The sequence below is a fragment of the Dendropsophus ebraccatus genome, chromosome 9 (assembly GCF_027789765.1).
Source record: "Dendropsophus ebraccatus isolate aDenEbr1 chromosome 9, aDenEbr1.pat, whole genome shotgun sequence".
NCBI lineage: Eukaryota > Metazoa > Chordata > Amphibia > Anura > Hylidae > Dendropsophus > Dendropsophus ebraccatus.
The window spans coordinates 77,541,943-77,568,360 of NC_091462.1; the positions used below are offsets into that span (position 1 = coordinate 77,541,943).

At 43.1% G+C, this 26,418-nt stretch overlaps 1 protein-coding gene across 1 annotated transcript in view; it reads left to right on the plus strand.

Moving 5' to 3' along the window:
- METTL22 (methyltransferase 22, Kin17 lysine) overlaps positions 1–26,418 on the plus strand; it is a 111,409-nt gene that overhangs the window by 18,868 nt on the left and 66,123 nt on the right. Inside the window, exons 3-5 of the mRNA XM_069985403.1 lie at positions 5,654–5,968; positions 19,879–19,919; positions 22,479–22,623. Of these exons, the coding sequence (XP_069841504.1) occupies positions 5,654–5,968; positions 19,879–19,919; positions 22,479–22,623 (501 nt within the window). The remainder of the gene's footprint in view (positions 1–5,653; positions 5,969–19,878; positions 19,920–22,478; positions 22,624–26,418) is intronic.

The window sequence follows — 26,418 nt, forward strand, 5'->3', positions numbered from 1 at the left end:
TGAAATTAGGGCTGTGTTCACACATGTTGGAGTGTCATTGCAGTACTGCAGCGTATTCACAAAAATGATGCACAGTAAATGATGCTAAAGTAAATGATGCTAAATGGCAGAGAGGATCAGAGTCTTATTGTGGAGCTCAACTTCAAAGATAACAGATGCTTGATCGTAATATGTGGGTGGAAATGAAAAGGAAAAAAAAATCAAAAAGTTCTTTACTTTGTTCCAATATCAGCGTTACAGGTAGAGAATACAGCGTGCTGTGTGGTGTTACAGGTAGAGAATACAGCGTGCTGTGTGATGTTACAGGTAGAGAATACAGCGTGCTGTGTGGTGTTACAGGTAGAGGATACAGTGTGCTGTGTGGTGTTACAGGTAGAGAATACAGCGTGCTGTGTGGTGTTAAAGGTAGAGAATACAGCTTGCTGTGTGGTGTTACAGGTAGAGAATACAGCGTGCTGTGTGATGTTACAGGTAGACAATACAGCGTGCTGTGTGGTGTTACAGGTAGAGAATACAGCGTGCTGTGTGGTGTTACAGGTAGACAATACAGCGTGCTGTGTGGTGTTACAGGTAGAGAATACAGTGTGCTGTGTGGTGTTACAGGTAGAGAATACAGAGTGCTGTGTGGTGTTACAGGTAGAGTATACAGCGTGCTGTGTGATGTTACAGATAGACAATACAGCGTGCTGTGTGGTGTTACAGGTAGAGAATACAGCGTGCTGTGTGGTGTTACAGGTAGACAATACAGCGTGCTGTGTGGTGTTACAGGTAGAGAATACAGTGTGCTGTGTGGTGTTACAGGTAGAGAATACAGCGTGCTGTGTGGTGTTACAGGTAGAGAATACAGCGTGCTGTGTGGTGTTACAGGTAGAGAATACAGTGTGCTGTGTGGTGTTACAGGTAGAGAATACAGTGCTGTGTGGTGTTACAGGTAGAGAATATAGTGTGGTGTTACAGGTAGAGAATACAGCATGTTGTGTGGTGTTACAGGTAGAGAATACAGTGCTGTGTGGTGTTACAGGTAGAGAATACAGGGTGCTGTGTGGTGTTACAGGTAGAGAATACAGCGTGCTGTGTGGTGTTACAGGTAGAGAATACAGCGTGCTGTGTGGTGTTACAGGTAGAGAATACAGCATGCTGTGTGGTGTTACAGGTAGAGAATACAGCGTGCTGTGTGGTGTTACAGGTAGATAATACAGCGTGCTGTGTGGTGTTACAGGTAGAGAATACTGTGTGCTGTGTGGTGTTACAGGTAGAGAATACAGCGTGATGTGTGGTGTTACAGGTAGAGAATACAGCGTGCTGTGTGGTGGTACAGGTAGAGAATACAGTGTGCTGTGTGGTGTTACAGGTAGTAACTGTGTGCTGTGTGGTGTTACAGTTAGATAATACAGAGTGCTGTGTGGTGTTACAGGTAGAGAATACAGGGTGATGTGTGGTGTTACAGGTAGAGAATACAGCATGCTGTGTGGTGTTACAGGTAGAGAATACAGTGCTGTGTGGTGGTACAGGTAGAGAATACAGTGCTGTGTGGTGGTACAGGTAGAGAATACAGTGTGCTGTGTGGTGTTACAGGTAGAGAATACAGTGTGCTGTGTGGTGTTACAGGTAGAGAATACAGCGTGCTGTGTGGTGTTACAGGTAGAGAATACAGTGTGCTGTTTGGTGTTACAGGTAGAGAATACAGCGTGATATGTGGTGTTACAGGTAGAGAACACAGCATGCTGTGTGGTGTTACAGGTAGAGAATACAGCATGCTGTGTGGTGTTACAGGTAGAGAATACAGTGCTGTGTGGTGTTACAGGTAGAGAATACAGTGTGCTGTGTGGTGTTACAGGTAGAGAATACAGCGTGCTGGGTGGTGTTACAGGTAGAGAATACAGCGTGCTGTGTGGTGTTACAGGTAGAGATTACAGCATGCTGTGTGGTGTTACAGGTAGAGAATACAGTGTGCTGTGTGGTTTTACAGGTAGAGAATACAGCGTGCTGTGTGGTGTTACAGGTAGAGAATACAGCGAGCTGTGTGGTGTTACAGGTAGAGAATACAGTGTGCTGTGTGGTGTTACAGGTAGAGAATACAGCGTGCTGCGTGGGTGGGACCACAATGAAATCATAAATTACTGCAAATAATTCAATGAATGTGCAATGTACAATGAAACTGCAACTGCAATGTTCTGCAACAGCTTTGGGCGGGGAATAGGCAGGGTGAAGGACTGTGATGAACAGCTGAGGGAAAGCATTGCATTCTGGAACCTGTAGTTCTGTGTACAACTGCTTAACCAGGAATTGCAGAAACACAAAACAGAACCCCCCCCCCCCCCCAAACAAATGGATTTTTGGTAGTTTCAAAAATGGAATAGATAGGTAAGTAATGCTTTATGCTTCTGCAGAAGTTTCATTTTTTTTTTAACCTCTACCTGGAGTTCCCCTTTAAACCCACTCCCTAAAATGTCATTTTAAGCTGCAAACAACAACAACAAAAAACAAAACCTGACATAACTCCATTGGCGGAAAAATAAAAATATTAAAGCTCTTACAATATGGCGAGACACAAACAGTTTTTATAGTATAAATGTCCTAAACTATAACAGACGCTACATAAAATGGATATCTGTAATAGATAACTGTTATCGTACCGACCTGACAAATAAAGATAACCTGTCATATGTAATGTAAACAGCGTAAAAAAGAATAATGAAAAACAGCTGCTAAATTGTGCTTAGTTTTATCACCTCGTTAAAAAAAAAAAAAAAAATGATCAGGGTGTCACATGTCCCCCAGAATGGTGGACATGAAAACATCAAGGCCTCTGTGACTACATATAATGGTTAAAAAAAACCCCCACTAAATAATAAACGCCCCAAAATTCACCGGGCCTCTGTCGTGTCTGAGGCCTATGGTTGAGTCAGGTGACGCACTGCACAAGATGATTTTTCTGTGACTTTCTCATAGTTAGTTGGGCAGTTGTTTAATTTATGTGAGTAAGACGGAAGCATGGAGTTGCCTTATGTATTTAATGATGCAGTTTCCAATAAGCACAAGCAGTTATGAATATTTCTAGCATTCCCGGCAGCTTGTTCCCAAGTGGCTTGACGCCTATTCTGCACCAGGCTATGATTTAGTTTTTGTGTGCATTGTTTGGAGTGCCTCTATTCTTTGCATAGCACTTTCACAGACTGGCCACTATTGTATGCCCGGTGTTGCCATGGTAGGATGCCTTTTTACTTCTGGTAACAGAACACAAATCTCTTATTATACACAGTTGGGCATTCTAAAGTTGACAATTTAGACCATTTCATAAATAGTACCAGGAATTTGTAGTTTTTTTTTTTTCAGTATTGCCAGTATGATTAGTTTTTTATGTGCCATTATTTAAAGGTTTTTTTTCCGGAATATGCTGACGTATAGCTAAAATTTTAGTTTCCCGTTTGTTCCTATTACACTTTATTCTTTGGGGCCAAAAGTCTTAAGTTGGCTTGGATTTTGTTAACTTCACTTGTTCCTTGATAGGGGACATATAAATAAGTGTCTGAAGTCTTTCTACTTATGGATACTCTGGAAATCTGAGGGACATTGTACTTTGTAACACACTCAACAGTCAGCACAACATTTTAAACGGTACTCTGGCCATTTTAAACTTTCGACATGTTGCTTCTCTGGTAGAGAACATAAAAAACATGCCACTGTGTTCTTACCATGCTCCCTGGTGTCCTCCTGTGGCATCTTTAGGTATTCAGCTTTTCTAGTTTAGTAAGGGGGCTCCTAAGAATACTTCTTAATACTTCTTATGACTGATGTATTAACATAACAGATCAGTTGATTACGTGTATATGCCATCCATGATATTGAATTATATGGATGTATTGTATGCAAAGTTTTCAGGGCTGGTACTGTAAACCCCCAATAATATGATACATTCTTAGGTCCCTATCTGGTTGCCACCCCATAAAAGTAGTCCCATACATCCCAGGAGGCAAGATTATTAAAAATAGTAAGAGGTCCACTCCTACTAGCCAAAAAGCCTTTGTTCATAATTCTATCCCAGCTTTTTAAAAACCTACTGAAGAACATTGAGTGTTCCAAATCTGCTGGTTTATTAGAGGTTAACAACCAAGGGAGTAGGCAAAGATATGGATAAACTCTCCAAAAGTTTAGTTTAGTCTCTCTGGTGAAATGCCAGTCAAACAGCCTCAATAGGATAGATGCTCTATGATATACTGTAGTTTAGGATCTGGTAATCCCTCTGTTCTGTTTCCTGAAAAAAGAGGCAGGATCGCACATCGGAAAAGCTCATCATTACATCAATTTCAAGGACATTCATCTTACCAAGCCATGAAGTTGTCTTAGCCGAGTACCGACGTACTCCTCCCCCATCTTCTCTAGTAGAGACTCATAGTTCAACTTAAAAGGAATCTGTCAGCACCTGGAGCCGACCCGAGGTGCTGACAGTGTGCATTAAGTCACGGTTTACTAGTTAAACGGGTACCTTTGTCATCTTTGTCTTAGTTCTCAGGGGAGGGAATTTTGCACAATTTCATATCTTCCACTGTAATCAAGTGTCAAAGAGGCGTTGTGGTGAGGCTCTTGTGCTGCAGTCTGGAAAGCCTCACCACTCCTTCCCTCTTTCTCCATGAATATTCTGCGCCGGGCGGCCTCCTGTGACAGTCTCCATGGTAGCCCATGTGCCGATGCTGTCAAGGGCTGTGTGTGCTCCATCCTGACAGTTTGCAAATGATATCACGGGCCGCACTGCACTTTTCTTCTTTGTTCACACAGGTGCTGAACATTGGGGGAGCAGCGCACACACGCTAAGTGTCAGAACTGTGGGCATTGGCTTCATCCCTTCCGCACGGGCACGCCGCTCCCCTGGTATATGGCGCCTGTGGGAGCAATGAAGAGAAGAGGAGTGTGGCCTGTGATATCATTGGCAAAATGTAGAGACTACTATGCGCTACATAGAGACACTACTGGATGGAGTCTATGTACAGACATCACTACATGGATGCAGTACTGACTAGCACCACACACTACAGTATGGAGGCTGTAATACATAAAAGCATAACAGCACTTCTATACACACTACTCACTCCATAAAGCGAGCACCAGCGCTTCTTCTCATTTATACTCTTGAACTTGTTCTCCATGTCTCCGGTACTCGGAGGATCCGCTCCCCGTCTTGCGGGTGCGGGCCAACGGCAATCTTATGGGTGGGTGGATGGCAGTATGGGGGCGGGCAGCGGCTGCAATCTTCTGGGTGCGAGGGTGCGGTCTCGCTCTTGAGTCCATTATAAGTTAAAGGACCACTGTACCCCTAAAATTATTTTACTTTTTTTTTTTTTTTTTTTTTTTTTTTTAATGATTGCATAGGACCAGGCTCACTTTTAGGAGAAGTAATACAATGTAACAAAAACAATTATGTATCAAGTACTTTAATCCTAAACTGCCCTTCTCGATATGGCCAGGGATGGAGTGTCTGTGTATGTGCCCTTGTTCAGAGCCATGACAGTAGCATAACATGCTTCAGCATTCTGTCCACTTAGAGAAGGGAGAGAACAATTACAAGTGTAAGCACTTCTATTTCTCTTGTTTGTTTGGTCATATTTAAATATTTTATTGTACTATAAGTTTATTATGTTTTATGTTTCTTCCTCAGTTTTCCAAACACAATTTAAGGTCCTTTGGGGAAATAAGGTATTAGAAACTGGAACTAATAAGGAAGATATCAGCTTACATGATGAAAAGGAATCACTGCCCTCTAAAGAGACTACACCACCTGATGTGCAAGAATTATCTTCCCTGCTTGATGATGATGGGGATTTGGAGGTCCTGAGAAGACCACCATCACCTTCTGACCGATCTGAATCTCCATGTATTCGGGATGTTGTGTGTCCAACTATTCTTACAATCGGTAGTGAAGAAGATTGCAGGGAAGGCGCGTCATGTAATGCTGAAGATGTGATTAAAATAGGTAACACAAGCACAAATAACTACTACATATTTGGTAAAGTTTTTCCCGCAAAAAATACTTGTTACTTGTCCCAGGATAGAGGCTTAAAGGGGAACTAGCAACAGGTTAGACAAGTCTAACCTGCTGATAGCTCCCTATTGCATGGGAGGCGGCGAGGATGAAGGTATGTCTCTTACCTTCATCCTCGGTGCTGTTCCTGTGCAATTAGTCGCTCACTCCATGGCTGCATGGAGCACTGTAGCGCCTTTAGGAGCACTGCCCTACCCCCCATAGCCCTGATCCACCCCCAGCAAGCTCGCCCCTTCTAATAATTATCAATGGAGTGGGCCAAATCGTTGCCAGGCGGCGGGGAAGTGCTCCTTATGGTCTTATCGAGCCCAAGAGTAAAGAGCAAAGAGCACGGGAACAGTGCTGAGGATGAAGGTAAGAGACATACCTTTATCTTGTGCACCTCCTGCTCAATAGTGAGATATCAGCATGTTAGATTTGTCTGACCTGCTGATAGTTCCCCTTTAACGTCTGATCCATGGGGATCTGACCACTTGGAACCCCACTTAACACAAGAATTTGGGGTTCTGTGTCTTCCGTTGGATGAATGAAGTGGCAGTTGGACTTGCATGTTGCAGCTCCATTTAATTCCTGGGCGATGTTGGCTAGACACTGTCTTTGGCTTCATCCAGCCCATATTGCTAAATGGTATAGCACATATATCCAGCCACCGCCTCACTCAACTGGGGGTAAGTGGGGCTTAGGACCTATCCTAATGCTAACTGACTGGTTCCTCAGAGGTAACAGCTGATTTCTGGGCGTCCTCACTTTGTGATTAACTTATTGTGGTGAAATCCCTCTTACCAACTGTTATATTAGGAAAAGGTATTGTTTAGTAATTTTTGAAGCCTAAGGCTGGGTTTACACTACGTTTTTGCAATCCGTTTTTTTCATCCATTTTTTGCAAAAAACGGATGCATGTGTGTGCATCTGTTTTCATCCATTTTTCTATTGAATTCCATTGTAAAAAAAAAAAAAAGGATCCATTTTTTTTTTTAACGTACACAAAAATGTAGTCTACCTTATTTTTGTGTCTGGATCGGATTTTCTTTATAATGGAATTCGATGGGAAAAAGGATTAAAACGAATGCACACACAGGCAACCGTTTTTTCCGTCCGTTTTTCATCATTTTTTTCCAAAAAAAACGGATGAAAAAGACCTGGTTTGAACCCAGCCTAAGCAGTGGTTGGATCTAAAACGTCTGTATCATTCAAACATTTAATGATCGCTCTTGCTAAAACCAATTCAGTAGTCGTGTGCAGGGCCAGCGGGGGCCATGGATGCATGGATTCATTGGATGATGGCAATAAAAAGCCATGAACAGCTCCCTCAAGCACTGTTTAGGTGGCTTAGTATTCTCACAGAATCACCTTTGCCTGACATAGTCCTGTAATTATGCTTAATTCTGCTGTTACTATTTTGTATTCACTATTATTTTCTCAATGGGGCTATTTGTATTTCAGTGTGTCTCAGTCACCTCCAGCCTCCTCTATGCTCCACAGCATCCTGAGCTTCTTCCCAGCACTTTCACTTCAGATTCCCTGTTGCTTTTTGTCTCCATCTCATCCTGCTTCACTTTTCCCTTCTCTTCCTCTTATTCTTATCACTGCTATACTAATAGACTTTGCCATCATCCTCATGAAGTGTTCCAGTTGCATTTAGGAGCTTTAAATTATAGTGTCTTTAGCACCATGTGGGTGAAGTAAAAGATATCAAACCAGTTCTCCCTTAAATAAAGTCCAAATGTATTGTAATGGATGTGTCACTGCAGTTTTAAGATGCTGTGTAACATTTATTACTTGAATTACATGCTGAAACGGAAAGGGAAACCAGTAAAGAACAGCCTGAAAATAGTTGTCAGTTTAGATGGGAGGATTAAAAAAAATTGCTAATTAGTGCTAGGCTACTGACATTTTCCTGTAATATTTGTCAGTAAGGTATTGTTACATGACAATATTGTTCTGCCAAGGAGAAAATCAGGTCTATTATTATGTCTTATTTCCCATAGCAGAATTCTATTATGCCATTACTTTTTGACATTACGATAGAACACTGCCAAAAAAGGAAAACCACACTGGCCCTCACTAAGACTGATGAAGTGCAAACTTATGGTCCTTTTACACGGAACGATCATCGTTCGTTTTTGCACGATAACGATCGCATTTAGCGATAATCATTCCTTGTAAACGCAGCGAACGATCAAGCGATGAGCGTGAAATCGTACACTTAGATTTTTCAGCATGTTCTCAAATCATTGTTGATCGTTTGCAAAAAATTCACAGATCGTTCAGTGTAAACAGTCTTTCAACGATTTCCCCTATGTGTGAGAGAGGCTTAATTATCGCAAAACGATTATTCCGTACGATGTATCGTTCCGTCTAAATGCTGATTGGTATAAAAGAAAACATTGTTCATTCAAAATCGTTAATCGTGCGATCGGGCGAATTATCGCTCCGTGTAAAAGTACCATTAGACTAGACAATCGTTAAATGTGCCAGATGTATCAGGCTATTTGATAAATCTGTCGCAATTAAAGGCTATGTTCACACAACACTGAAAAGAGAGAAAAGTTGCTTTTTTTATCACTGTTATTTTTTTTTTTTCACCGTCCCTTCACAGTTTTTAGCTATGTTCACACTACGTATATGTCCGGCCGCGACATATAGGTGTAAAACTCCAGCCGGAATTTACGCAAGTTGCGTCCGGCTACGTACGGTCCGCGAACTTACGCCCGTAAGCTACGTACGCTTCCCGAGCGGCGTACGTAGCGATCTGACAGCGGTATTTTACTGGGATATCTTCGGCTAGCCCCGGACACCCCACAGAACCTTTTGGATCGGCAAATCAAAGTGGAAAAAAGAAATCACCACTCCGTACGGGACCGCATGTTGCGCTACGGGCGTAAGTTACAGCATTTCCGTCCCGAAGCAATGGTCTGGTTCATTTTTTACGGCGCCGCATACGATCCGGGCGTAAGTTCGTACGTAGTGTGAACTGTGCAGCCGTAGATCGTATACTTTGCATTGTACGCAAACTACGTAAATCTCCGGCCGCTTATTCACGGAGCGCGCTACGGCCGGAAACTTACGTAGTGTGAACCTAGCCTTTACTATTAAATTCAATGGCTTTTCAATAAAAGACACACCCAAAGGCCAATCCCCTAAACTAGAATAATGTACCAACAGCCGCTGATGGGCGGCCAAACTGCGAAGTGACAGACATAATTTTAACCTCAAAGCAACAGACATAATTTTAAACGGACAGGAAAAAGCGTTGTGTGAACATAGCCTGTCAAGACTGTCACGTTTTGAGGGGAAAGTTTACACTACCTATTACCTGGCTTGGAGTCTGCCTGAATTTTCAGCCAGATTCAGGTGCATTTTTTGGTGGAAAGTAGGACATGCCCAATTTTAGTGTAAACTCCACCCCTTTTTGTGGCAGAATAAGTCTGAATAGTGTGTGAAAGTGGTGGAAAATGCATCTCTAAAATGCATAATAAATGTGGAGAAAAGTCCTGTGCGCCACTTTTTCAGCCAAAATTCTGGCAGAGACACAACTGGGCCAGTGTTCTGATGCCACAGTAGGAGCCTGATGAAGAAAATAATCAGTTTTGCGCCATCACACTATTAAATTATACCGTGCATAATGCCATAAAAAACATGGTGGTCTGTGAGGTTTATTTAAACTGACGTCAAATGTACATTGCATCAGATATTATGTATATTGAACTGAGGTTTAACCTAGAAAATATGAGCTCTGGGTGAGACACCATCCTGTGTGTGGATGTATACAAGGCCTTTTGTACTTATTTAAATATAGATAAATTTTAAATGGTGTTCAATGGAAGTATCTTGTGTTTGTTTTAGAATTGTGGTGGGTCTTTTTGAAGGCTTTTGTTGTAAAACATGGTAATTATTTTTTTTTTTAAATTCCTCTTATGTGAATAGGTTGGAAAAGAAAATCGAGTACAAGCCTTTGCCTCCATTGCAGAATAAATATGAAACAGAATATTTCCTCAAATTATCTGTCATTGCAGTCTATTATGGTTATATTCTCTGTCCACCGCATGCCCTTTTCAACCTGCACGATGATAGGTTTAAATAATTATTTTTATGCTTTTATCAGTGTAGGTCAGGCCTTAGAATTTACCTTGGATAAAGGCTTCTGTATGAACCATACTTGGAAAATGTACTTGTAGTTTATTTTGAATGGAGACTGACAATTGTATTCATCAAACCCCATGGACCAATATTGTCAGACTTGCTTGGTATTCTATACCGCAAAATTCTTTTAGTTCATTATTTGATCATCTAAAAGATTTCTTAAGCTGGCACTTGTTATATGCCCGGAATTAAGCAGTGTTCACATCTATAAATTGTATTGTACTGGTGTTATACAGTGCGAAGGGAAACCAGCAGAAAGCATCACAAGCATCACTACAATGAGTCTGTTTTTCAGATGCTTTTTTCAAATGTTTTAAAAAGAAAAGTAAAAAAAAACCCAGACCAAGCTTGTTCCCATCTCAATATAAATAAACTTTTAAGACTTGTCGAGTTAAATATTCATTTAGCAAAGTTGTCCCCTTTTCCTGATATGCAGCTTTCTTCCTCCCATTGGTGACTAGGTTCATTGTCTAAGGGTACTATTACACGGGCCGATGAAGACCCGATAATAAATGTAAATGCGCGCCGATCTGCTAGGTCGCCGCTCCTTTACTGGGCCTATTACACGGCCCGATAATCTTTTAACAAGGGCTGCAGGGACATTCTTACCGATGTCCTTGCAGCCCCTGTACCCGGCCAGTGATTGGCTGAGCGTCCTGTCAGCTGAGACAGGCCGCTCTGAAGCTGGAGCGCGCAGGACCCGGGGAGAATCACAGGGCAAGAGGAGCCCTGCAGCCTGGATAGGTAATGCATTCTTCTTTGCATATCGTCAGCCCCCGGCCACGCACCGCTATCACATGTAGCGATGCTCGGTCGGCATCCAAAAATTATAGGTCAGAACCTATATCAACGATCAGCCGATGACAACGATCATCTTCTGATTGTTGTCATTATTACACGGAACGATAATCAGCTGGATAGGGCCGTGTAATAGTACCCTAAGTTACAGACCGCCACTCTGCTTTAAAAACAGTGGTCTGGCTGTTGTGTATATAGCTGTAATGTAGACATATAGCGAGAATGTGTGTAAATGTACAGTATACTAGGACTGGCCAAGTCAAAGTAATTTGATTAATTCGTTGTTAAGGGGCCTCACAATTTAATTTTTCCAAAAATTGTGAATTAGATTTTGCTTATTTTATAAATGGAGCCGCCAGACTGCTGTAGGTCCCGCAGCTTTAATGTGAGTTAGTCTCACCCCCTAGCAACGTCCTACAGCGTCCTGCATCACTATGTAGTTATGGCTCAGTGCCCAGCCGTGTTTTCAGTCAGATCCAGGAAAGTGTAGGTATTCACAGGTATTCGCATCACATAAGACATAAATATAGTGACTCTTGCTCTTAACCCTTTTACCAATGTAGAGTAACCATATTCTGTATCGCTTACACACTGTAGAAAAGAAAAGGGTTAACAGCAGCGGGGCGACGCTACATTTATGTCTCCGACCTGACCTCAGCCCAGTGCAGGAACCGGAGAAAAGGCATAAAAGTACCAGTCTGCTCTGCTGTATTCTGTATTGCAGAATGTGAATGATGCACAGTAATACTCTACATTACTTATATTCTGCAGTACTGAAAGAGTTAAGAGAGCAGACATTTTATGTCCCTACTCTGGATCCAGTAGTGTAAAGATCGGCTCCTCAGAAAAATTTCCACAATTATCATTAAAAATATACATTTTATTCAATCAAAGAATAATTATAAATACAGAACAATTAATTCAAACAGGTTTGCACAGATATCATAGGTAAACCACAGTCACCAATATGAAATCATTAACATTATTACATCACAGAAAGCATTACAAGAAAAGTGTGACGAGTTGGGGTATAAAGGGGGTCTCCCGGCGAGGAGCCGTAAGGGGGGGTCTCTGTTACCACGACCATGCTTTTGTGGGGAGTTTTTCCATCAGGAGGAGGTGGGGGCCAGTATTGTATGGGGATATTGCCCCTCAGGTAAAGCTGGGCTGTAATGGCTGCTGGGAAGAAGGGAGGGGGTGGGCGAGCCAAAGGGCTTTGTATAGAACAAAGGGGAATTAGCATGCGGAGGGAAATGCCTGGGGGAGGGAGGGGCGAGTCAGGGAAAAGAGCAGGGCATGAGTCATGGGTATAAAGGGCAGGTAACTGGGTCAGAGACAAAGAGACACAATTTTTCAGATCCCTCCCACCAGGCCCGGACTGGTAATCTGGCAAGGCGGGCAAATGCCCGCTGGGCTGGCCAGATTACTAGTCCGTGGGCCGCCCGGGCTGTCTATTGAAAAAAAAAAAAATCACCGCTGCGGCCCGCTCCTGACATGCTCCTCCAGTCCAATCAACGTGGGGCCGATGCGGCCCGCCGCTGATTGGCGGAGCACGTCAGGAGCGGGCCAGCCGGGCCAAGGTGAGCGGGCTGTGGTGGCGGGAGGGGGCTGCGGTGGCGTGTCTCCGCCCCGTTGTTCCCCTCCCAAGTGCCGAGGGCCGCAGACGTGCCGCGCGCAGGCACGTCTGCAGCCACCTCCACCAGGCCCCCAGCGGTGACGTCACTTCCCTGACGCGCCGCTGAGGACCTGGAGGAGAGAGAGGAGAGCCGCAGCCGCCGCCGCCACGCTGCTGCAGCAGAAAGAAGATGCTGAAGATCCGGAGAAAGAAGCTGCTGGGAGCGAGGTGAGGTGAGAATGTTTTTTTTTTTTTTTTAACCCCTTCACATGTGGCCACACAGGGAGAGCATGCAGGGGGGCTATTCTATATGGGAGGGGGTGCAGGGGGGCTATTCTATATAGGAGGGGATGCATGGGGCTATTCTATATGGGAGGGGGATGCAGGGGGGGTATTCTATAGGGGGGGGGGATGGAGGGGGGGTATTCTATATGGGAGAGATGCAGGGGGTATTCTATATGGGAGGGGGTGCAGGGGGGCTATTCTATATAGGAGGGGATGCAGGGGGGCTATTCTATATAGGAGGGGGTGCAGGGGGGCTATTCTATATAGGAGGGGATGCAGGGGGCTATTCTATATGGGAGGGGATGCAGGGGGGCTATTCTATATGGGAGGGGGTGCAGGGGGGCTATTCTATATGGGAGGGGGTGCAGGGGGGCTATTCTATATGGGAGGGGGTGCAGGGGGGCTATTCTATATGGGAGGGGGATGCAGGGGAGGCTATTCTATATAGGAGGGGGATGCAGGGGGGGCTATTCTATACAGGAGGGGGATGCAGGGGGCTATTCTATATGGGGGGATGCAGGGGGGCTATTCTATATGGGGGGATGCAGGGGGGCTATTCTATATGGGGGGATGCAGGGGGCTATTCTATATGGGGGGATGCGGGGGGCTATTCTATACAGGAGGGGGATGCAGGGGGCTATTCTATATGGGGGGATGCAGGGGGCTATTCTATACAGGAGGGGGTACAGGGGGCTATTCTATATGGGGGGATGCAGGGGGCTATTCTATACAGGAGGGGGATGCAGGGGGCTATTCTATATGGGGGGATGCAGGGGGCTATTCTATACAGGAGGGGGTACAGGGGGCTATTCTATACAGGAGGGGGATGCAGGGGGCTATTCTATATGGGGGGATGCAGGGGGCTATTCTATACAGGAGGGGGTACAGGGGGCTATTCTATATGGGGGGATGCAGGGGGCTATTCTATACAGGAGGGGGATGCAGGGGGCTATTCTATATGGGGGGATGCAGGGGGCTATTCTATACAGGAGGGGGTACAGGGGGCTATTCTATATGGGAGGGGGATGCAGGGGGCTATTCTATATGGGGGGATGCAGGGGGCTATTCCATATTGGAGGAGGATGCAGGGGGTCTATTCTATACAGGAGGGGGATGCAGGGGGGCTATTCTATATAGGAGGGGGATGTAGGGGGGCTATTCTGTATGGGAGGGGGATGCAGGGGGCTATTCTATATGGGAGGGGGATGCAGGGGGGCTATTCTATATGGAGGGGGATGCAGGGGGCTATTATATATAGGAGGGGGATGTAGGGGGGCTATTCTATATGGGAGGGGATGCAGGGGGCTATTATATATAGGAGGGGGATGTAGGGGGGCTATTCTGTATGGGAGGGGGATGCAGGGGGCTATTCTATATGGGAGGGGGATGCAGGGGGGCTATTCTATATGGAGGGGGATGCAGGGGGCTATTATATATAGGAGGGGGATGTAGGGGGGCTATTCTATATGGGAGGGGATGCAGGGGGCTATTCTATATGGGAGGGGGATGCAGGGGGCTATTCTATATGGGAGGGGGATGCAGGGGGCTATTCTATATTGGAGGGGGTGCAGGGGGGGCTATTATATATTGGAGGGGGATGCAGGGTGGGCTATTCTATATGGGGGGGATGCAGGGGGCTATTCTATATAGGAGGGGGATGCAGGGGGGCTATTCTATATGGGGGGGGGATGCAGGGGGCTATTCTATATGGGAGGGGGATGCAGGGGGGCTATTCTATATGGGGGGATGCAGGGGGCTATTCTATATTGGGGGGATGCAGGGGGGCTATTCTATATGGGAGGGGCATGCAGGGGGGCTATTCTATATGGGAGGGGGATGCAGGGGGCTATTCTATATGGGAGGGGGATGCAGGGGGGGCTATTCTATATAGGGAGGGGGATGCAGGGGGGCTATTCTATATGGGAGGGGGATGCAGGGGGCTATTCTATATGGGAGGGATGCAGGGGGGGGCTATTCTATATGGGAGGGGGATGCAGGGGGGCTATTCTATATGGGGGGGATGCAGGGGGGGCTATTCTATATAGGGAGGGGGATGCAGGGGGGCTATTCTATATGGGAGGGGGATGCAGGGGGGCTATTCTATATGGGAGGGATGCAGGGGGGTATTCTATATGGGGGGGATGCAGGGGGGTATTCTATATGGGAGGGGGATGCAGGGGGGCTATTCTATATGGGAGGGGGATGCAGGGGGGGTATTCTATATGGGAGAGATGCAGGGGGTATTCTATATGGGAGGGGGATGCAGGGGGGCTATTCTATATGGGAGGGGGATGCGGGGGGGGGCTATTCTATATAGGGAGATGTACAGCAGGGGGGCTATTCTATATGGGGGGATGCAGGGGGGGCTATTCTATATGGGGGGATTTATAGATGAGGATGTTGCTGGAGCAAGAAGCCTAAAATGTCTGTCTGACAGATCCCGTGGAGAGGAGTCATGGCGAGAGAAGCCTTCCTGATGACCGGAGCCAGATGGAGAAGAAAAAGAAAAGTGCAGAGAAGACGCCTACTGTGAGTGACAGGATGTAACTGCACTATAATCACCTGTAAGGTCTGCAGAACCTTTATACAGCTGGGATCTGCCTCAGTATCAGGGGTGTCACACTCCTGCCCTCCAGGTGTTGCAAAACTACAATTCCCGTCATGCTTTAGCTGTCCAGGCATGATGGGATTTGTAGTTTTGTAACAGCTGGAGGGACAGAGTGTAACATCTGTGTTCTATTGTCGCTGCTTTGGGAGAATATTGGTCTTTAGATAGTGGCTGTTATTTAGTGCCAGTATAGTGGTGTTATCCAGTCACTGTATGGTGAGAGTAGTGGGCATGGTGTGATGGTATAGTGGTATTATCCAGTCACTGTATGGTGAGGGTAGTGGGCATGGTGTGATGGTATAGTGGTATTATCCAGTCACTGTATGGTGAGAGTAGTGGGCATGGTGTGATGGTATAGTGGTATTATCCAGTCACTGTATGGTGAGAGTAGTGGGCATGGTGTGATGGTATAGTGGTATTATCCAGTCACTGTATGGTGAGAGTAGGGGGCATGGTGTGATGGTATAGTGGTATTATCCAGTCACCGTATGGTGGGAGTAGTGGGCATGGTGTGATGGTATTACTCGTATTATTGGTAATTTTAGTGTTGTATATAGTGGATTGTATTCAGTCACAGTGTAGCGGTATTAGTCACTATGTGGTGATAATGGCCGTGCTCATGGTGGGGTGATATTATTTGTTACTTATATACTGTTAGTATAGGAAATATTGGTGGGTTTGCTTAGTGACAGTATGGCAGTAACGTGTACAGTATGGGGATAATATTTGCTTACTGGTGTTAACTATGACAGTGTTATCATGCACAGAAAAAAGATAGATAGATAGATAGATAGATAGATAGATAGATAGGAGATAGATAGGAGATAGATAGATAGATAGATAGATAGATAGATAGATAGATAGGAGATAGATAGGAGATAGATAGATAGATAGATAGGAGATAGATAGATAGATAGATAGATAGATAGATAGATAGATAGATAGATAGATAGAGAGATAGATAGGAGATAGATAGATAGATAGATAGATAGATAGATAGATAGATAGGAGATAGATAGGAGATAGATAGGAGATAGATAGATAGATAGATAGATAGATAGATAGATAGATAGATAGATAGAGAGATAGATAGGAGATAGATAGATAGATAGATAGATAGATAGATAGGAGATAGATAGGAGATAGATAGGAGATAGATAGATAGATAGATAGATAGATAGATAGATAGGAGATAGATAGATAGATAGATAGATAGATAGATGATAGATAGGAGATAGATAGATAGATAGATAGATAGATAGGAGATAGATAGATAGGAGATAGATAGATAGATAGATAGATAGATAGATAGATAGGAGATAGATAGATAGGAGATAGATAGATGATAGATAGGAGATAGATAGATAGGAGATAGATAGATAGGAGATAGATAGATAGATAGGAGATAGATAGATAGGAGATAGATAGATAGGAGATAGATAGATGATAGATAGGAGATAGATAGATAGATAGATGATAGATAGGAGATAGATAGATAGATAGATAGGAGATAGATAGATAGGAGATAGATAGATAGATAGATAGATAGGAGATAGATAGATGATAGATAGGAGATAGATAGATAGGAGATAGATAGATAGGAGATAGATAGATAGGAGATAGATAGATAGATAGGAGATAGATAGATGATAGATAGGAGATAGATAGATAGATAGATGATAGATAGGAGATAGATAGATAGATAGATAGATAGATAGATAGATAGGAGATAGATAGGAGATAGATAGATAGATAGATAGATAGATAGATAGATAGATAGATAGATAGGAGATAGATAGATAGATAGATAGGAGATAGATAGATAGATAGATAGGAGATAGATAGATAGGAGATAGATAGATAGATAGATAGATAGATAGGAGATAGATAGATAGATAGATAGATAGATAGGAGATAGATAGATAGATAGATAGATAGATAGATAGATAGGAGATAGATAGATAGATAGATAGGAGATAGATAGATAGATAGATAGATAGATAGGAGATAGATAGATAGATAGATAGGAGATAGATAGATAGATAGATAGGAGATAGATAGATAGATAGATAGGAGATAGATAGATAGATAGATAGATAGATAGATAGATAGGAGATAGATAGATAGATAGGAGATAGATAGATAGGAGATAGATAGATAGATAGGGGATAGATACTATAGATAGATAGATAGATAGATAGATATCCAGTAGGAAATGGCTATCTAGCAGCTTATTATGTAGCTTTGACCGCCATTATATGGAGTGCAGACATAGTCAGGATAAAAGGGATTTAAAAAATATAGTAACTTTTGTCCAAAAACAGCACCACCCTGTCCTCAGACTGTGTATGGTTATTACAACTTGGCTCCATTCACTTCAATGGAACTGAGCTGCAATACCTCACACAAACTGAAGAAGAGTGTGACACTGTTTCTGGAAGAAGGTGGCCATGTTTTTCTCCTATAAAGGGAATCTGTGAGGTCCGTACCAGGTCTAGGGCTATAAATCTCAGCAGACAGGTGTGAGGAGATATCACTGACCTTTAGTCCAGTGTAAACTTATATAATTGTCCTTTTCATTTCCAACTAAAATTTCACAACAGCAGCGGCAGCAGCAGCACCACCCTATACGTCCATCAGTCAGAGCAGGCAGGGGCGGGGGCAGAAGGTGCTGCTGTGGTTCCACCTCTGTGACACTTCAGCTGGTAATGAAAAGAATGGTTACAGAGGTTTACACTGGACTAAAGGTCCAGTCCCTGACCTATACGCTGGGATCTACAGCTGTGTACCTGGTATAGAGCCCACAGGTTTCCTGTAAGGGCACGTTCATACCTAATCAAATGCGGATTTGATGCTTCTTATTTAATCAGTTGAAATGAATGCATATATATGCCACATCAAATCATCAGCAGATCATGTTATAGCATTATTTTTAGGTGCTGATGGTGGGGTTCACATGTTTAGGGGAGTAGTGGGGACATGGCTAAATGAAGCAGAATTTGCTACAGCTCGTATTTTACACGGCTATCCATGATATATAGGGAAGGATATGGTATGTGGGCTGCTGGGGTTTGATTGCCAGGGCTGATTTTAAGTCCCAGTCCGGCCCTGCCTCCCACCCACCCCTTTTATTTTTGCTGTATGTTTATGCTATTGTCATTGTATCATGTAAAAGATTGTTTATCCAGGGATTTATTCTGATTGCCACTTTGGAGTCGGGAAGGAATTTTTTCCCTATAAAGGGGCAAATTGGCACTGGCCTCATGAGAATTTTTCGCCTTCCTCTGGATCAACACTATATGGTTATACTGTTAGTGGAAATTCCTTCTCAACTTTATTACCTATGCGACTATTGATGTGAGGCGGAAATCACGGTTCTTCATCCAGGGTCCATCCAGGCATTCGGACCAGGGGCCCCTTGGCAGGGACAGTTCTGCTTTACGGCAGCGCTGCTTTCAGGGGGAAGGGCCTGTCTGGGCCTACTGCCCTCAGGTATGGATTGTTGATTTCCTGGATGATGGGTCGTGATTTGCGTTGGGCCTCACCACTTGTGCCTTAATGTTGCAAATAAAATGCAGCAGATGCTCAAACTTTCTGCCAAACTATGTTGTGTATATGGTTATTGGAGTTTGTGGGCATGGCCTTTTGGGTAGCTTTGGTAGTGGGGTTAGCAGGTTCACCCCATTATAACTAGCAGTCACTGAGGGGTCGGCATAAAGTGCTAAGTTTCTATTGCGTACAATGTAAACCCAGGATGTGTAGCTCAGTGTACAGGTGGTATCCAACTTCCTGGTTTAGTAATGATAAAGTGCATCCATATAAGTATTACCTGGTGGTAGTGTGGATTCTACTCCCCCAATGCACGTTTCGCATTAGCTTAATCATGGGGCTGATGTGATCAAACTAATGTGCAACCTGCATTGGGGGAGTAGGAAAATCCACACTGCTACCAAGTAATACCTATATGGATGCACTTTATCATTATTAATTCACAACCAGGAAGTTGGATACTGGTTGTACACTCAGCTACATATCCTGGGATCAAGCTAAGTCGAAACGTTATATTGTGGTTTACCTATGATATCTGTGCAAATCTGTTTATTTTTCTGTATTTTAAATAATTCTTTGGTTAGATAAAATGTATATTTTAAATGGTGATTGTGGTAATATTATCTGAGCAGCTGACCTTATGAAGGGAACAGTCAGACGCTTGGGATCTGACGCAGATATGATGTTTTGCATATTGTATATCATTTAGCTACATTGAGATTGGCAGCTCTAAATCTGCGACATCAAATCTGCAGGAGATCGAGTACTTGTGAACATATACTCTACAGATATTTTCTGCATTCATATACAAGTCCATAGTAATATCCATTATTTCTGTTTCAGAACATACAATGGCCACACCACTAGAAGATGTTGGCAAACAGGTAGGAAAGGAGAAGATTTATGATTCCTTATTTTTTTATTTTTATAATAATGATTTCATATTTTACTGAGTATACTGTATGTGGAAAAAATGAAATCACAGGAACACTGCTCGCACAATGCTTATGGGTATAACCTGAATATACTGTCTCCCATATAGTTGCATGTGTTGTGCATTGAGCCCCATGCTGTTTTTGACAGCACACATTCAGAGCATTAAATAATAATAATTTTTTTTAGCAACACTTTACAATTCTGAGGGCACATGCATAGACATAAATCAGACATTACAGAGATATACATGTAGTTATCCATACATAAGGAATGAGGGCCCTGCTCGCATGCATGAGCTTACAGACTATTAGGAGGGAGTGTGAGACAAAAAGGCAGAGGGGCATTTACATTTATCATACTACTTTGGCTATGAGAACTTTTTGTGCTGTATTTTTTTAATGTGTCATCCTACTTCACAGCTTGTTTTTTCCCAGTCTTAAAATTTGTTGTACCGTAAGCAACCATTTTTTTTATCATGGGAGTGTCCAATCGGTTGTCTTAATTCACTTCATCAACTACATGAAGGCCTTTGATTGTGGCCACATACGGTGTAAGGGTGCGTTCACACGTACAGGATCTGCATCAAGTTTGATGGCGCAGATTTGAAACTGCAGATTCAAAGCAAAACAATTCTGGGCCATCAAATCTGCTGCAGATCTGCTGAAGATTCAAATCTGCGCCATCAAATCTGCTGCAGATGTGCTGCAGATCTTGTACGTGTGAACGCACCCTAAAAGTTGGTTAGGGAAGAAACAGGACAGGAAGAAGATACATGTTTTTCAACTAGGGTGCTAGTTTGAATACTGCAGGTACTTTGGACTGCTAAAAGTTGGTGATAGATTAAATCAAATTAAACATGCCTTTGGACGCTCAGATGACCAAGCTTTGACACTTATATTTTAGAAATATTAAGGGAAAAGAAAGATATTATTGGAAAAGACATATTAAGACCTGCCACATGTTGGCTTGACAACATAGCAACTACTGCAACTATGAAGTTATCAATACTCATCTGGAGAGAATACACCACAGGGAAGCTATCCAGTGGGCTACCGATAACATGATGACAATTAACAACAACAAAGTCAAAGTCCAACAACTCTTTTAAAGGGGTTAGCCACTTTATTGTTCATTTTATAAAAGTGCAATGTTTGTAATGATGTGTTGTTGACTTACATAGTGATCCTCCTGCCATGGCCTGTTTCCCTATAGGAGAAACCTCTGCCCCGCTGTGAATGTGGCAGTACTGTCCATAAAATAGCTGAGCATGGAGGAGCATGTGAACAAGCCGCTCTCTTAGTGTCCTTCAGAGAAATGTAAAGGAACAGTATAGGACACTGAGGAAGGAGCATGGTCACATGTTCCTCCATGCTCCCCTATATTATGGATGGTGGTTCTACATTCATGGAAGGGCAGGACAGGGTACCACAGGGACAAAGATTCTCCCAAAATAAAAAAGGGACACGAAAGAAGGCTGACCATGAAAGCCAATGGCACATTATTACAAATACAGCATTTTATAAAATCAGTGATGAAGTGGACAACCACACTTACATTTGAAACCAGATTTTTGTATTTCAGCTTGGTGCATGTGCATGTACATAGCATGAAGGCTCATCTGTCTATACATCACCGCCTGTGGAGGAACACATGACGATGCATACTTCAATGGAGAGGAAACACTGTGACAGTATTGTCATGAGCTCCTCCATAGGTAGCCATATATAAACGGGTGAATCATCTGGCTGTCTACAATGATCATATCTGTGATTTGTATTTTTGTATAAAGACTAGGCAAAGATCTGCTAATTTTGGTAATAAGATAATTTTTCAACCCGGGCCGGTGCTTGGTAATAGACCAGCGCCTGCGCTGTTCTATTCATGTGCAACACTTAAAGCGAATGTACCTGATGGTACATTTGCTTTAAAGTATACCTGCCATTGTAACTTTTAAAACCTAAATCAACAGTACATCTGAAATGAAACAAGTTTGCAATTTACATTTTTTTTTATCATGGAAAAGTGTTCTGACTTTTTTTTTTCAAAGAATCTAATCACAGGAAATCCCATGTTTCCCAGGTCTTCTGCACTCACAGAGAGAAGGCAGTCTATGTGTTCGACTGACACATGAAGCCGTGACTCTCTGTACAGACTTCCTGTGTTTAGTCTCTTTTTTTTATATCAACCGGCACAAAGACTAAAAATCTGCCTTTAGGAGACTGGACCTGGATTCAGTTTTGTTCAGCTTTGTTCAGCTTTGTTTTACAGCATGGTAACTAAAAAATGTATATAAATTGCAAACATGCTTTATATCACATCTACTGTTGATTTAGATTTTTATAGTTATAATAACGGTGACACTTTAAAATATTTGTGCAGTTCTTGTTTATTGCACTTTAAAAATTTTCTTGCCTTTTAGATGCTGCATGTTACCTGCAGTTCATGTAAAAAATACAATCATCAACACAGATGGGTTAGTATAGATGATATATTTTTCTCTCCCCCAGATCTGGCGGGGAGCATTTCTTCTTGCTGATTACATTCTCTGGCAGCAGGATCTCTTCAGAGGGTGCACAGCGCTGGAGCTCGGGGCAGGCACTGGCTTCACAAGTATCATCATGGCAACAGTTGCTAAGACTGTGTACTGCACAGGTAAAGTTCAGCATATCATTTCATTATAATATCATTCCTGTCACACACCAGATACATTGTCCTCCCCTTCCCAGTCCAGGCTAATAACAGTAATCTATGCTACTGAGTCCAGGCTAATAACAGTAATCTATGCTACTAATTCAGACTGACTGTGTAAGACGCTTTATGCTAAATCTTCAGGGATAAGGTGCATGTGCCAGAGATTATTGCTTGAAGTGTGTCTTTAAGTTACATGCTTTTAAAGACACTTAGGTATTGTGTATAGATATAGTCTATTTAGAAGCCGAAATCACTCGGTTATACAGAACGGATTGAGTGGGGATCAATGAGTGGTTGATGGAGTAATGGTTATTAAAAAGACGTAAGTGCAAGGATAGGCACAACTCCATGGAGCGCTTATATATGTTGGCTCCACTGCTGACAATGGCAGACATTCATTGTGAGTGATATCAGTATCAGAAACATCACCATGAAGCGGCTGTAGGGAAATTTCCTCAAGATGATGTGTGCAGTAGTACCACAGTTTCGAGGGAGATACAGTTTATTCAAATATCGAGGAGGATTGCAAACAGACCACTAAGATCATCTTTTAACACGTGTTGCAATTTTTACTGATAAAATAACAGGCCTTGGTGCTGTGTCCGCATTCCTCCTGGATTATGGAGTGAACAGGGCGTTCCTTGATATTGTGGTACTACTGTGTCCATTATCTAGTGTGGACATGTCACAGGAGAAGTGTTTGAGGGGGTGTACATCTCACCTAGGTTACTACATACGGTGAGATGGTAAGTCCAGGAGGGATGTGTTGCTCAGCAGTGTTATGCTGCTGAGCTATTATTTACTGTTGCCGGGCCTGGATTTACATGGAATGGCAGGTAGGTTTTGGTAGTGGGACTTGCCATTCCCTCCCCTCGATCCAGTTCAGGTGTTGGGATCAGGTGAGCTCTGACCCTAATCAGCCTGAGAAGGTAAAAGCTCACACAGTGTGCAGATGGTGGCTCTCAGCCAGGAGTGATCAGCCTATGTGTTTGGTGGAAGCTGCGAATGCAGCCATTGCTGGAGCTTATACATACCCTGCGGTATCCAGGTGAAAGACGCTGTGTTATAGTGACAGATGGGTGAAGAAACCTGTTAGTAAGCGCCCAGACGGGCAAGACCTTTTTGTTTGTTTTGTTCTTAAAAGCACGGTGTTGCTGTATTTCTGTTTACTGGACTGTTTATGCTGCAAATAAACGCCAAGTTGATCTTTTATAAGTCCAAGCCTGATGTGAACTGTGTCCAAACACACCATCCCCCGGGAAGATCCCTACACTAGATAAAGTCTCCCTGCAGCCTGGTCCTGACTTTATTTCTGACATTAAAGGAGAAGTCTGGTAAAAAATTTTATCTAAGTATTATATTGCCCCCCCCCCCCCCCAAAGTTATACAAATGACCAATATAAACTTATTACGGGAAATGCTTATAAAGTGTTTTTTTCCCTGCACCAAGGCTTCACTTCCTGGATAAAATGGGATGTCACAACCCGACTCCCAGAGCTGTGCGGGCTGTGGCTGCTGGAGAGGATGATGGCAGAGGGATGCTCAGTGTCCTTCCAGTGCCCTGTGTCCCTAAGCATCCCCCTGCCATCATCCTCTCCAGCAGCCACAACCCGCACAGCTCTGGGAGTCGGGTTGTGACATCACAATTTTATCCAGGAAGTGAAGCCTTGGTGCAGGGAAAAAAAACACTTTATAAGCATTTCCCGTAATAAGTCTATATTGGTGATTTGTATAACTTTTGGGGGGCAATAAAATACTTCAACAAACATTTTCGCCGGACTTCCCCTTTAAGGTAATAAGACTACCAGACATGGAGGAAAGTTAGGGTAGGTTCACACTGCAAATTTGGCCCCAAGCTAGGCTATATGTTGGTAATCTATGAAACAAGGATTTCCAACATGTAGTTTGGTGTGTTGCCGACTGACCCATTTGAATTGAATGGCAGGGTTTGGTCATTTTGTGACTCTGTTCTGTCCATTTCTTGAACATATACTTTTATTTTTTTTGCAGGACTCAAAAGTGTGAAAGACTACACTTTTGAGTCCTTCAAAATACCCCTTTAACCCTTTCCCGCACGAGGACGTAACTGTACGTCCTCGCGCGGGTGCGGGCGTTCAGAGCGGGGCCACGCGGCGACCCCACTCTGAACCGTGGCGGTCCCGGGTGCCGCTTGTAGCCCGGGACCGCCAGTATTAGCGGGCACGGTCTGATCGCCGTGCCCACTAATACAGTAATCAGATGCAGCTGTCAAACATGACAGCTGCATCCGATTACCGGACACAGCTTATCCCTGGTGTCTAGTGGCGGAGATCGCTCCTCCGGGAGGAGTGATCTCCTTGTCTGATGCCGGCCGGGGACTTGTCCAAGATGGCGCCGTCCCCGGCTCGACACTCGTTTGTATTCGGCTGCAGCAGCCGAAAGCAAACGAGTGCCGATCTCATTGATCTTTGCTGTATATCTATACAGCAAAGATCTCAATGAGAGATCAAAGTGTATATACTAGAAGTCCCCTAGGGGGCTTCTAGTATATGTGTAAAAAATTAGAAAAAAGTGTTGTCATTAGTAAAAAGCCCCCTCCCTCAATAAAAGTCTGAATCACCCCCCTTTTCCCAGGTTATAAATAAAAGTAAATAAATAAATAAATAAACATGCTTGCTATCGCTGCGTCCTTAATCACCCAAACTATTAATTAATCACATTCCTGATCTCGCACGGTAAATGGCAAAAGCGCAAAAAAATCCCAAAGTGCAAAATTGCGCATTTTTAGTCGCGTCAAATCAAGAAAAAATGTAATAAAAAGCGATCAAAAAGTCGTATATGCGCAATCAAGGTATCGATAAAAAGAACACATCATAGCGCAAAAAATGACACCTTACACAGCCCCATAGACCAAAGGATAAAAGCGCTATAAGCCTGGGAATGGAGCGGTTTTAAGGAACGTATATTTGTTAACAATGGTTTCAATTTTTTACAGGGCATCAGATACAATATAAGTTATACATGTTATATATCGTTTTAATCGTAACGACTTGAGGAACATGCATAACAAGTCAGTTTTACCCCAGGGCGAATGGCGTAAAAACACATTCCCCCCAAATTAAAGAAATGCGTTTTTTTTTTCAATTTCACCACACTTTGAATTTTTTTCTGGTTTCGTAGTATACTTTATGCAAAAATTCAGCCTGTCATTGCAAAGTACAATTAGTGACGCAAAAAATAAGGGCTCATGTGGGTCTGTAGGTGTAAAAATGCAAGTGCTATGGCCTTTTAAGGAGAAAACGCAAAAACGAAAATTATTCTGGTCCCGAAGGGGTTAAAAGAGTTTTATGAGATCTGAGAATATAAATCAATAGTAGATTTTTTAATTATTTTATAAGTATTTTAAGTATAAATGGGCAGTTGCAGCAAAAAAAAAGAATGGCTGCGCTTTACTGCTGCCAAGCCACATACTAACTAAACCGCGCTTTTATTTCTCAATTTGTTACGCACCGTGAATAATACAATGGTAAGTTCCCCACTATAAGATGAACAGCTGAGTCTCATTGAATAAAAGACACTTAGCAAATGCATGGCGTAGAGTGCAAATAAACAGAAATATTTGTTGTCTATACATGTTGCTGCACTCTTCCGAGCAGTTGTATTTATTACAGCTCTGTGATGCTGATGAGCCGCCTGCAGTACTAGAATCTGCTTTAATATTACAATGGGAAACTCCCCCAGAATGACATGTAACATTTCTCTCTTGTGTGACCTTTT